Here is a 13,576-nt window from a genome sequence, read left to right on the forward strand (position 1 = left end):
TAAAGTAGTTCTTATATGTTACAAGCATTTTGGGTATGTTTACCCACATTGTGGTTTGCCGGATTACAAGCACTTAACATTATAGTTGTAATGTATTTTGACTGTTTTTCCTCCAACGCTAGCTTTTTCTTTCTTTTTTTCTTTTTCTTGAGGCAGTTGTCATAACTGCTCACCACAATCCATCTGTTACCAACAAGTGTCTTTATCTGCTTTCCCCTCCATTTATCACTTTCACTGCTGTGTGCTAATAACTTAAGGTTTTACATTTATCATAGTAAATTTGGTATATGTAACCTCAATAACAGTACAATTTCTTGACACCAGTGAATGTTTAATGTAAGGTTTTAAGCAGTGTTAATATTGTTACAGGCTGAATTCTATTGCCAGCTTTATAAACCAGAGATTACCGTGAGAGAGCTGGATGTTTCCATTGGACGAGTTGAAATGCTTAGAAAACAAACAGAGGCCATTCGTGTTCATAGGTAAGCAGCCCTATAGCTTCTGTCACAGTAGCAGGCTGATAATTATATAATTAGGTGTACTTTGGCATTTAACAATCATGTAAATACTCCACAATGAGACTGTTAGGTTTCGAAATAGAGGGGACTTGTTTCTGCCACTTTTTTCATTTTTTTTTTTTTTTTTTAACAATTATTTTCTTTACTGATCGGGCATAGTGTTCTGCTGCTGCATAATTTTTCTTATGTTGTGATAGGATAAAGACATGAAAAGGCTTTATTTTTTATTTTTACTCTAACACACTGGGCTGATATGGCGAATTTGTGCTATTTTCATGCTCTAAGGTGAATGTTTTTACTGAAAAGTGAATCACCCTATTCAATGTGCAATATTCGCCAATGACGGACAATTTACCGTCTGATAGTCTCCGCAATTCGCTGTGGTTTTTCAATGTGATTCACCGTGTGTTCAATGAGAAGATGGCGAATTGCTTTGTAAGTGATTTTCGCCATGTGTCACCATGTAGCAATCGCCATCTTTTTATGATGAACTGGAATGTGAACTTTTAAAATCAAGGTGTTTTTTTCTAATTTGGTGTAAAAAAATCAGGAATTTTATTATGTGCAGGGGCATGCTATTTTTATTCATGTGCTTACAGCACATGAATGTATATTTAATTAAAAAATATGTATTATTTTTTTACACCTAACAGCCAGCAGGGGGCCGAGAGCCGGTCATTAGATATTCATATATATTCACTGCTCCCGATTATTACATATGCACGATCGGGAGCAGTGCAAGCTCTCCCCCCCACATACATTCTGGGGCAGACAGGGAGACTTCCATCTCCATGCCTGCTGCCGGTTAAGAATCGCGGTCACGGGCAGCGGACCCCTGCGGCATTGAATACGGTGACAGCGAGGGCTGGCAGCAAAGGCTCCAGCCCTCCGGAACATGGCGACTGTGCAGTGAATCCTAAATAGGATTCGCAGCACATGCCGAGTATTCACATTGAATACTGCCCACTGTCTGGGTGGCACTGGATACCAGGGGGTGTACAGGTTGCTGTTCAATGAGCAAGCACTAATGCAAACTGTGGCTGTTTCCTCCCACCTCTAAATCCCATTATGCTGTGAGTTCTGTACTTTATTTTCTAATTACAGTGGTTTTGTGAAAATTTATAGCAGAGTATTTTGTAAGTTACACTTTGAGAACAAAATGCTGGAGGGCTATATATAGGGATGAGACTGCACCAAATAAGTTTAGGTTTGCAGAAAGTAGTACTCAAAACCAGCACCTACCACATCCTTAAATAGCAATGTCAGCCCAGATGGTATTCAGAGAAATGGATTTAACAGTGCATATCAAAAATACTTATTCCTAATTTTTGCATGACTGCATGGCAATCACACATTGTTTCAACTCTTAAAAGCTTTAAGTCAATCCTTTATTTGCTAAAATGTCTGATTCACGTTCAGGTGTTCCCTGCGTTTTTATTTATTTTTTCTTCTTTTTTTTGGAGAAGGGAGAAGATGACGTTTGCTGCCACTCGTCCATCCTCAATACTGATTGAACAGATTGCTGTATGTGTCAATAAAGGAGAGCCTGTTTTGCTGGTTGGGGAAACTGGCACAGGAAAAACATCTGCCGTTCAGTACCTTGCTCATGTTTCAGGTAATTTTGAATCCTGTGGGTTTATTAAACATGTTGTAATATCACCTCACCTTGTTTTATTTTTACTGGACTGATAGAACATCGCCAAATTGATTGACCAATACTCTAATTGTATGCGATTGCTTTGTGAGTGGCCAACCAAAACTTTTCACATCTAGAACCTGTTCTTCAGAACTCTTCCTGTGTTGTGTTAAGTCACCATTTGTTGCACATACGCTTGAATACTTTATCCCAGTATTTTCAATCTCCCTGTGATGCTAACTTTGGAAAGGAGTGTCTCCTAGATTGGTATGTGTATTACTTACTGTATGTACTGCTTACTGTATGTGCTACACAATTAGTAGATTTGGTATTCAGTTGTGATCATCTAGTGCAGTGGTTCTGAAACTGTCCTCAGGACCCCACACAGTTCACGGTTTTTAGGTCACCCACATTTCTACTGACAGACACATTTTAAAAGACCCACAGGTGGAGCTAATTATTTCACTTGGATTTTCTGTGGAGACTTGGAAAACATGCACTGTGATCTATTGTAAGGTTGTATGAATGCTTTGTGTGGTTTAGCTGCCACTTTATCCTCCATTTTTGTTCTTCATATTAGGCACTACCTACTATAGAATGCACGGTCAGTAACATTATATGATATGACTATAGGTAAGAGTTTTCTTTTAGTGCCTGTTGACATAATCAAATAAAGTGGCAAGACATTTCTGAATTAGCCGGTATGAAGTGGTGTTAGGTTAATAAGTTGCCACTTGTTTACTATATAGGGCAATTGGTTATCCATCAAAGATGGTCCACAGCTCACTCTGGTGAATGTGGAGAAGCATCTATATAATAATGCTACTTATGTGACCTAGTGTATAAAACACTATCTCTTTGTGATGCCTGATAACTATTGTGCATGGTGATGTCATCACGCCCAGTATCTGCAAAAAAAATACTTCTCTACAGTTATTTTTATTTTTGTGTTGTCTAATTTAGGCCAGCGCCTACGCATTGTAAATATGAACCAGCAGAGTGATACAGCTGATCTCTTAGGAGGGTGAGTGCTCAGTACCCATAGGTTATCTTCAAAGAAGGGTGTCTGAAATTGTTCACAGCCAGCCTGCAACCAAGTAACATTGTTGTAAATATGTTATCTTACTCCTTTAAGGTTTGAATAAATATTTATCTACTTTGTATTTCTATCAAATATTTTATACTAAACAGCGAGGCAGATGTATTAAGCCTGGAGAAGAGATTAAACTGGAGATAAAGTGGAAGGAGATAATGTACCAGCCAATCAACTCCCAACTGTAATATTTCAAACACAGCTGATTGACTGGTGCTTTATGTCCTTCCACTTTATCGCCATTTTATCTCTTGTCCAGGCTTAATACATCTGCCCCACTATAAGGTGCATTTTCCCCCCCCAATTTGTGGTTTATGCAGATCAACAGTGTTAAATGTATCTGGCTTGAGCTGGGTATAGTACATATGGTCAACACATGAAACAGGTTGACATGGCTTAGGTCGAGAGGGTACAGTGGTCCACACAAGCAATAGGTCGACCTGAAAAGGTCGACATAAGTTTTTTTAAAATTTTTCTATTGTCTATGCTCGGATCACTATTATATTCTAACTATGTCCACCTGCCTAGTAACGTATGAAAAACCACCTTTTTCATGTCGACCTTTCCCATGTTGGCCTATTGCATGTGTCAAGATTTTAACCATGGTAACCTAAGGTATGTCTACCCTTTTCATGTCGACACATGGCTTGTCTACCAATTGGCCTATTGACTGTCAACCTGCTGACAGCATTCTGATTGAGCTGACATTATTAGTAGTACTATTTTTGGTAGTTGTGTAGTTTCACGGCAGCAGTTACGTATTCAGCATGGTGCCCCTGTCAGATTCAGTGTAGTGTTCCTGCGGCCAGTGTAGTCCGCTTGTGTCTGCGGCTGTGTGTTCGCGCATAACCGGAGCTTACGCATTATTACATTGTGTGGGAACTATTGACAATTTTTCACCTGCCTGACATGACAGGTGTGAAATGTGTTCCTGAAACACCCTCACTATCCATGTCAGTCCGAATCATAGCGAGCCCTGCAAAGGGGGACGCGGTACTTGTCCTCACAACCTGTTCATACCCCCACTATGCACGTCGGCGTGGAGTTGAATTTATAAAGTGTGGCGAGAGCAGCGAGTGGACGTGTAAAACGACCCCGAAGCGTGGCGAGCCCCGCAGAATACACATCAAGTAATCGGCATCCCCTCGCGTGGCTCGCTGCACTCGTGGATAGTGGGGGTATGAACAGGTCGGGAGGATGCGTACTGCATGCGCTTGCCACGCTTCGGACTGACGTGGATAGTGGGGGTTTGAAATTGAGGCAATTGCCAGTATGTAATATGGAGCACTGGCAAATGCATCCTTTATTGTGCATGGGATGCACTTTGGCACCGCATGCGCTACCGAACCCCTAACCCTGACAATCTTCCTGACACGGGCAGGGTTGCCGAACGAATTACTGAGACGCTCGTGCATCTCAGGCAGATGGAGCATCTCTCCGCCGGTGTCTGCCAGCGCTGGGGATTTGGCGGTTACCGAAACTGCGTTGGGAGCTGCTCACTAGGCTTACCAAGGTCAGAGCTGCAACGCGGGACAGTACGGTGACTACGCTGCCTGACGGGGACACTATGCTGACTATGAAGGGCCGCCGCTGGGACATTACGCTAACTATGCTAGGCTGCTGTTGTGCTACGCTGGCAGCGTAGCCTGCCGTGAAACTACACAAGTACCCTATTTTGATTTTAAAACTTTCAGCTTTAGGACAGTAATTAGAACTTTTATATACTGTGTGTGTGTGTGTCTATATGTCAATAGAGCTATATGCATACACACACACACACACAATGTATTTTATCCTGCTTATATTTTTCTCTCCTTGGGAATTTTAGCTACAAGCCTGTGGATCATAAACTGATATGGCTTCCTTTGCGGGAGGGCTTTGAAGACCTTTTTACTCAAACGTTCTCAAGAAAACAAAATAAGACCTTTTTAGGCCACATTCAGACCTGTTACAAACACAAGAGGTGGCAAGACCTGCTTAAGCTAATGCAGCATGTTGTGAAAAATGCCATGACAAAGTTTAAGTCTGGGGAGACCGGTGAGTTTGAACTTTATTATCAATATACTAAGAAAAAGTGTTTATTTTTTATTTTTCCAGTGTTTATTATTTGGTGAATTTATTTTGTTTGCGTCTCTTATTCTTCTTGCAAGACAAAGTTCTCCATACCTACACCCAAATATTACATGGTCAATTTATTTTGCAGCAGTTATATTAAAATATCTAGTAATTTGTTTTTGCCTTAATGTTCCTATTAAATGCAGCTTCCACTTAAGGGGCATACACACACATTGAGATGTGTATGCCCCTACATGCTAAGCATTCTAGGGAAGGATGAATTCCCTTGAACTACAAACACACAAGAATAATGACCATTTCAACTGTGCCTAGAGCAGCTATAGAGGAAAAAAGCAAAAAAGAGGTTGCTAAAGCATAAAGACAACAAAATATGATCATCCCATTAATTGCGCTCTTATGAGATAGTCTTGAGTGTGTGGCGCATCGTTATCGTAAGGGTGTGGCTGTGATGTACATAGGTTTTCGGTCTGCGTCATGGATGTCGCTATATCCATGGAGTACATAGTTACAGGGTTGCTTACCTTCAACCACTTAATACTTATTACTTATAAGTATTAATACTTATACTATAAGAAGAAAAATGTTTGACCACCCTACTGTATAAAACAGTGCTAAATACTGTACTGTTACGGTTGGAACTTCTAGTCAGTATGGAGATTGCGCTTCAGGTGGGCCTGGGGGCACAGTCCTTTGGTAGATTCAGGATAGAAGACTGAGCCCAATTTAAGACAGGCTGAAACGTGTTGGAAACTTTGTCTGTTCAGGTTCGGGGTAGATACCAGTGGGTCAATGAAATGTGTTTCTTTTTTAAACAAGACCAGTCTATTTATTGGCCCTCGTTGTCTAGCTATGCATTTACTGTATTTAGTTTCAAAGATTTTTATTGGTTTTATCTATTTTAAAATACAGTATAAATGAGAGAATGGCATAGTTACAAATGTGTTTGCAATGGAAACTGATGGTCTCCACAATCCTGGGTCACTTCACAAGTAAAAACAAATATATACTTAACTCATTGACATTATAGTAGACCAATAGGGTGAGCGTGTTGTCCAATTAGACAAACGTACAACATAAAATGACTATCAGCTTACGACATAGTAACATTTAGACAAGGGGGGGTGGCGTGGCACAAGACAAAGGAGGAGGGGCGTGGGGTATAGAAATATGTATGTGCAATTAAGATAACATGTAATGTATGAAAAATTTATGGTCTACCAGTGATGGCTAACTTTGACACACCAGCTGTTGTTGAAGTACACATCCCAGCATGCCCTGCATCAGTTTTAGCATGACCAAATAGCAAAACTGTAGCAGGGCATGCTGGGATGTGTAGTTAAACAACATCTGGAGTGTCAAAGTTAGCCATCACTGGACTACACAGTGCTTAGAATCATTGCATGACCAATTGATACACCTCATGAGGTTTCTGAAGATAGTGTAATAATTCTCCGTTTTGGGTGTGATACGGAGTTCTCTTATAATAGGGTAGTGGGTAGTAATCATGGGTATGGATCGGTAGGTCACCAGCAATTAGGTCGATACCACTAGGTCGCCATGACTAAAGGTCGACATGGGTTAGGTGGACAGGGTTTTTTTACCCAAATGTCGACAGTCAACATAAGCACTAAAACGTAGCACCACGTCCCCTCCCATGGCTCGCTATGCTCGCCATGCTTAGGGAACAGTGCCTCGCTATGGTATGTGCATGTGTACAAGCGTCATTTGATAAGTGTGATACATTTCTATGATATGGTGCCACAATCCCTTTTGGTGACTTGATGTTCCCCTCTGCTAACCCCCCGGGAGGCCGAAATGTAACCAGAAGTAAAGCGTTAACGTGTCGTATAAATGGAGTTGTTTAGCAGTTGCCACAAAAATTAACAAAAAATAATTCTATGCAGAATTACACAAATTAGGCTCTAATTGATTCACCATCTGCACTGTTCTCTACTTTCTGTTTCCGAATTTGAAAATCTGACTGACTGGAAATTTTTTTTAATTGAATGAGGAAGTACTTGTTACCCTCAATGAGTATTTTACAGACTTTAAAGAGCCTTTTTTCTGCCATCATTAAAAAAGAATTGTGAACTCTATTTACCAAATATATTGCCCTTGAGTGAGACTATGTTGAGATATAAAGATAAAAGTTAAAATGTTTTGCTTGCATTTAAATTCTACACACAGTTATCATTATAAGCATTTTACAAATGGGATTTAAATCTTGTATCGACTGCTCTTCAGGCTCCTCCTTTTTGAGTTCTGTTCAAATCAGGGAATAGTGATTTTTGGAATGTGTCATTGTTAGGTGTGGTCAAAGTATTTTTATTATGTACTTTAACAAGTCTGCAAGTATTGGAAAGACCATAGAGTTTATTCACTTTTTAAGATGCTAAGAAAGAGGAGGACGGCCTATAAGCAGGTTGTATCTAGGTTGCTGCCATGATTAAGGCTGGTTGACTTGTTCCAGTCAAGTTTCTGCTCATTCCACTTGCTAAGAATGTACTTCATGGGCAGCTTGGAATGGGTCATCAGCAGAGCAGTTATATAGAGTAGCTACATGGTCCATGCATTTCAAATTTTTTTTTTTCATCTTCACGACTTTGTTTTCCCCCATGGTCGTGAAGTTTCCCCGGATGTAGGGAGAGAGAACCAGATTTTTGGTACTTACCAGTTAAATAACTTACTCTCACTTCATCAGAGTTACCCTTGGATCCGTTCTTCATTTGTTGAAAATTAGTAAGATGGTAGTAATTGTTCTTCAGGCTCTTTAGCTCAAACTGAGAAGGGGGTTAAATGGGCAGAGTTTTTATTTGCTAAATACAGATGTATAAAACTCTGACCCTCTAACCCAAGGCTGGCCAAACCGATCGTTGAGATCTACCAGCGATCCAAGTTTTCCAAATCACCTAGCTGGTGCAAGTAGTCATTACTGTCACTTTTCAAACATGCTTTATTCCTACTATAGATCCACATATAGGATGAACTCTTGGTAGATCTTGAGGACAGGTTTGGCCACGACTGCTCTAACCCCTCTTCAGTTTGCGCATAAAGATCCTGAGGTTGAAGAACAACTATTAAAATCTTGCGACAAGTGGATCCTGTGATTTACTTGAATACACATCATGGGCTGGCTGAAAAAGGCTACATCTGTAGTTAGCTCATTTAGTGCTGAGACCCCTATCCCACACTAACCTCTATAGTCACGAGTGTCCCCCAGATGAAGTCAGAGCAAGACTTAACTGGTAAATGGCAAAAATATTTTTGTGGTTAACGTCGTACACTGCATAGAGATAAATATTTGATTTTTATCAATGCTCATCCAAGACAATGGGGTACCATTCTTAAGTTTGTTTACCGTATAGTGATATATAAGCACATACAGTATATCATTTGGGGAATTGCAATGATGTTACATATCTCTCTGCTGTTGTAGAATTGTTGTTTAAAGAAAAGTGGGAAGCATTCTCTTTACGTCTGAATCAAGCCCAGCAGCAAATGAAGATGACCGAAAATGCTGTGCTGTTTGCCTTTGTAGAGGTATGTTGCTATACGAAGACTTAAAGAAGGTTTTTTTTTTTTTTAAGAGAAATAATCTTTCATTACTTTGTTTTTATAAGAGCTTATTTGCCATTGTTGGCTATTTCTACATACATTAAAATATATCATTATTCAATGAGTTGCCTCATAAATATAACTTGTTGCAACACTTTGCTGTTAATGTGACTTAAAGTCCACAAAACCACTCAAAAAGCTTTTGTCGAATTATACTGACAAATACTTGACCATACTACAGCATTAAAAGGAATTAAAATAAAAGCCGATTTGTAAAAAAAACAAATATTAGTATAGTACTACTTGTGTGGAAAAATTTGTTCAGAACTGGTGTGTTAAAACACATTGTGCATTAATGCACTTTTATGCTGCTTTCCCACTGCCTACCCGGGTAAAGACCCGTTTTTTTTAAACGTGTCTTTACCCGGGTAATAGCCACAAAGACCCTTTCCCACTGCAGCTTTTAAACGTTAAAATAACGTTTAAAAGCAGTTTTTGTCCCATTCACACTTACCCGTGTAAACCACAAAGCAACACGTTTAAACTCTCTAGTAAACCTTGCCTGTCATTAAAAACATCACATGCACCAATCATGTTCTTAACCTTTATTATTATTTCTAAATACCGTTTAAAACCCTTTCCCATTGCCAAAAAAACGGCTCTTACACGGTAAAAACACTGCTTTTTACCCGGGTAACAAATACCGGTATTTGTTACCCGTGTAAAGCAACCTGGAGCTTTCCCACTGCAGCTCTAGCCGTTTAAAAAGGCTAAAAAAACGGCATTTTACCGTGTAAAGCCTGCAGTGGGAAAGGGGCATTACAGGTTTTACATATGTATCTTCTGATTCTGCTCAACCACATAGATTTGCTTTTACTTTCTACTTCTACCTGTGTTTCTCTTCCACCAACCACTCAACACTAAGTGTGTCACTGCTGTTGGAGCCCCCTGGTAGGAGTGTAGTCACTGCCACCACTGGGTTCCTTCACTAGCAGCTGGAATAGCTTACCCTTAGGGGTGGTGTGTGGCTGGTTCCTCTAGTCCAGTGGTTCCCAACCCTGGTTCTCAAGTACCCCCAACAGTGCACGTTTTGCAGGTCACCCGGCAGGTGCACTCTTTATTCAGGCACATTTGAAAAGATCCACAGGTGGAGCTAATTATAGCACTTGTGATTCTGTGTGGAGACCTGCAAAACATGCACTGTTGGGGGTACTTGAGGACCAGGGTTGGGAACCACTGCTCTAGTCGGTTATCTTTGCCTCATCGGAGAAGGATAAAACAATTGTGAGAACAAACCAGGAAGGAAAATTGACTTGGAGATGTTTGGTCAACACTGAACAACAAGGGAACATGTTTGACCATTAGCACTTGCCTCTAGGTCACAGCAATTCAGCAGATGATATTTATAGTGGAAGAATAGAGCTGCTTCAGAAAGGCTGATTGGACATTGAACTATGGGATTGCAGGTTAGGGCTGGAATTTCTCACGTAAACCACTGTAGTTAGAACTTGCGAGCTTTTTGACCCTTTAACCCCTCATGCCAGAATTCATTAGGTACCTCATGGGTTATGGCACATACGACATTTCTGTAGAACATTTATTTTGTTTTCTTTATAGCATCTTTGACTCCAGGGTTTTTGGTCGCTTTCTCTTGGAAGTCCAGTGTATTCTGGCTGGCCGACCAGTTTATATTCAGTTGGACACTTTGACACTTTCGCTTCCTCAGACTCTGCGTAGTGTCCTCTCTGCAGCTCAGGAGCGTTCCCTCTCGTGAGGGGACAGCTGTGGGATGTCCCATTGTTTCCAGTGACCACCATTGAGGCTAGGTTGTTGCATACTGAGGCCTCGAAGGCGGGGTATGGGTAGAAGGAGCCCTGGGCTGCACACAAGAAGTCTTCTCCCCTTGGTGCCCTGTCGACCGGAGCTCCATCCAGACCCATTGTTGCCAGTGACCACCATGGACTCCGAAAAAGGGATTTTACAAGACAAAAATCCATACGGCTCCTACGTTGTAGCTGAAAGTTGTTTAGGCTTTTCACCTAAACCGGGAAATTGTCTTACTGGTTTTTCCTCTCTTGGCCACTTCCCAGGACAAGGGTGATCTGGCTCTACTAGACCTAGTCTGAACTCTGCAGATTGATGGACAGGCCTTCTATATGCCGCACCAGTTCTCTGCTTGTTCTTTTTGACGCATATGAACACTGTTGGCTATTGGATCTGCTCACTCATCACTTGAGCCTATTCTAGTGTGGGATGACAGGCACCAGACCAAGTTTCAGTGCATTCCATTGGGCAGTGGTGATAGCCTAGTGCGTGCAACACTGGGCTTTGGAACAGGTCTGTCATGCAGCTACCTGGTCCTCTGTCCTCTTGTGTCTACCGGTTTCATGTTTTTGATACCAGCGATGGCCACTTTGAGGTACAGTTGTCTGGTCAGCCACTCTGAGCGTTCCATACACTGGATCATGGGAAATTCAGCGACCGCCCTCAGTTTACCACCAGCCTTGTTGAAGGAAAAGAGGATTTTTGGTTGCTTACTGAATCCTATTCTCTGAAGCTGCATGTGGAGCACTGCATTCCCTCCCTCACCCAGAGTCATGCAAGGTTTTGGTTCTTGACCGTTTTTTCCCTACTGGATTTTTTTTTATTATTCTAACAGTTTTAGTGGGTTACTGCTACTCCTTGTGTACTCATTTTAAAGAACTAGTGGCAATAATGAGTTGCAGTGGGAGGAGCTTCCAATTTGTTATGATTATCGTTAAAATTTGTCATGCAAGCCTCAACTTGCAATACCATAGTCCAGTGTCCCACAGCCTACTTTAGAGAAAAGTGAAAATCTTGTTTTTTCTTTAATGGCATGCACATTAGAGATGTTATGATACAAAAGACCTAGTGTTGAATATACGTACATATTGCCTTGCTGCCTTTTTGTGGTTATTTTTTTTTTTTTTTTTGCTTCTTCCATATTGTGCAAATCCGCCTGCAGTCCTTTTTAAGCCAGTCCTGGATGATTCAATTAGCCTGCCCTTTACATCTTCTTGGACCTTTTTTTTTTTTTTTTTTTGTTTAAATATTTCTTAACTTTCTGCTCAGAGGTGATGGGGTCTGCAGACACACTGTGTCTAACCACTAAGTAATACCCCTTTCACACAGAAAATGAAATACCCGAGTGAAGCAGTTCCACCCGGGAATTTCATTAAATACACGGGTCCTTTTTCTGTGTGAAAGGGCACACCCGTGTCGTAAATCCCGTGTCTCCGACCCGGAAATTGACCAGGGTCGAGGACACGGGATTTATGACCCGTGTTGACCCTTTCACACAGAAGAATTACCCGTGTTATTCAGCAAATTACCAGGTAGAAATTTTCAACCCGGTAATTTTGTTCTTCTGTGTGAAGGGGGGTCAGGCTGCTCCCGGCAAATTGACACGGCATTTGAAATGCCATGTATTTGCCGGGATTTTCAGACTTTTCTGTCTGAAAGGGGTATAAATAATTCCTTAATGAGCTATGACACCAAATACTTGTAAGGCAGCATATCTGCTAAAAAAAGATGTTTTATGCAGCTGATTATGAGCATATTTTGTATCTTTTAGGGTACTTTGGCTCAGGCTGTGAAGAAAGGAGAATGGATCTTGTTAGATGAAATTAACTTGTCAACGGCTGAAACACTGGAATGCTTGTGTGGCTTACTAGAGGGCTCCACTGGATCACTTGTTTTGCTGGACAGAGGAGACACAGGTATTGTAGTATGTGTGTATATAGATAGGTGTGTGTGTGTGTGTGTGTGTGTCTGTGTGTGTGTGTGTGATCCTTTGTCAGTGGTCTCCAAACCTTATTTGAGCGGATTTTTAAGAGATGCAACCAGGAATATTTAGACCTTCATAGTTTACCCAGTAATAACCAGCATGGGTTCGTGAAAGATCGTTCATGCCAAACTAATCTACTTGGTTTCTATGAAGATGTTAGCAAAAACCTTAATAATGGAACCGCTGTAGATGCGATTTTCCTAGATTTTGCTAAAGCCTTCGACACAGTACCACACGAGGTTGATAAATAAAATGGAGGACATGGGATTAGGGGCAAATATCTGTAGATGGGTAGGGAACTGGCTGTGTAATAGAGAACAAAGAGTGGTCATGAATAGTGCCGTATCAAATATCATACCAGTACTAAGTGGAGTGCCACAGGGTTTGGTTCTTGGGCCCATTTTGTTTAACATTTTTATTAACGATTTTGAGATGGGGCTACTCAGCAATGTATCCATCTTTGCGAACGATACAAAACTGAGCAGAGTTATTCAATCATCAGAAGATGTCACCACGCTTCAAAATGATCTTGACAATCTAGATGAGTGGGCAAAAAAGTGGAAGATGAGGTTCAATGTGAACAAATGCAAGGTCATGCACCTTGGGAGACATAACCAGTGTGCTAGTTATAACCTAAGCGGGGATGAATTGGGTAAATCAGTACTCGAAAAGGATCTAGGAGTCCAAATAGACAACAAACTGGGGTGTAGTGCTCCATGTAATATAGCAACAAAAAAGGCCAACAAAATTCTCGCATGTATTAGAAGGGGCATGGAAAATAGGGACTCAAAAATAATTATGCCTCTGTACAATTCATTGGTTAGACCGAACCTCGAATACGCAGTGCAGTTCTGGGCCCCGCACTATAAAAAGGACATCATAGAATTAGA

At 41.0% G+C, this 13,576-nt stretch overlaps 1 protein-coding gene across 2 annotated transcripts in view; it reads left to right on the forward strand.

Moving 5' to 3' along the window:
- Positions 1–13,576, forward strand: part of MDN1 (midasin AAA ATPase 1) — a 217,815-nt gene that overhangs the window by 43,192 nt on the left and 161,047 nt on the right. Inside the window, exons 13-18 of one of the 2 annotated variants that reach the window (XM_083177044.1) lie at positions 370–482; positions 1,982–2,133; positions 3,118–3,178; positions 5,076–5,284; positions 8,760–8,863; positions 12,474–12,618. In XM_083177044.1, the coding sequence (XP_083033170.1) occupies positions 370–482; positions 1,982–2,133; positions 3,118–3,178; positions 5,076–5,284; positions 8,760–8,863; positions 12,474–12,618 (784 nt within the window). The remainder of the gene's footprint in view (positions 1–369; positions 483–1,981; positions 2,134–3,117; positions 3,179–5,075; positions 5,285–8,759; positions 8,864–12,473; positions 12,619–13,576) is intronic. The other variant, XM_083177045.1, reaches the window with a different exon arrangement.

This window comes from Crinia signifera, chromosome 3 (genome assembly GCF_055691185.1).
Source record: "Crinia signifera chromosome 3, ASM5569118v1, whole genome shotgun sequence".
NCBI lineage: Eukaryota > Metazoa > Chordata > Amphibia > Anura > Myobatrachidae > Crinia > Crinia signifera.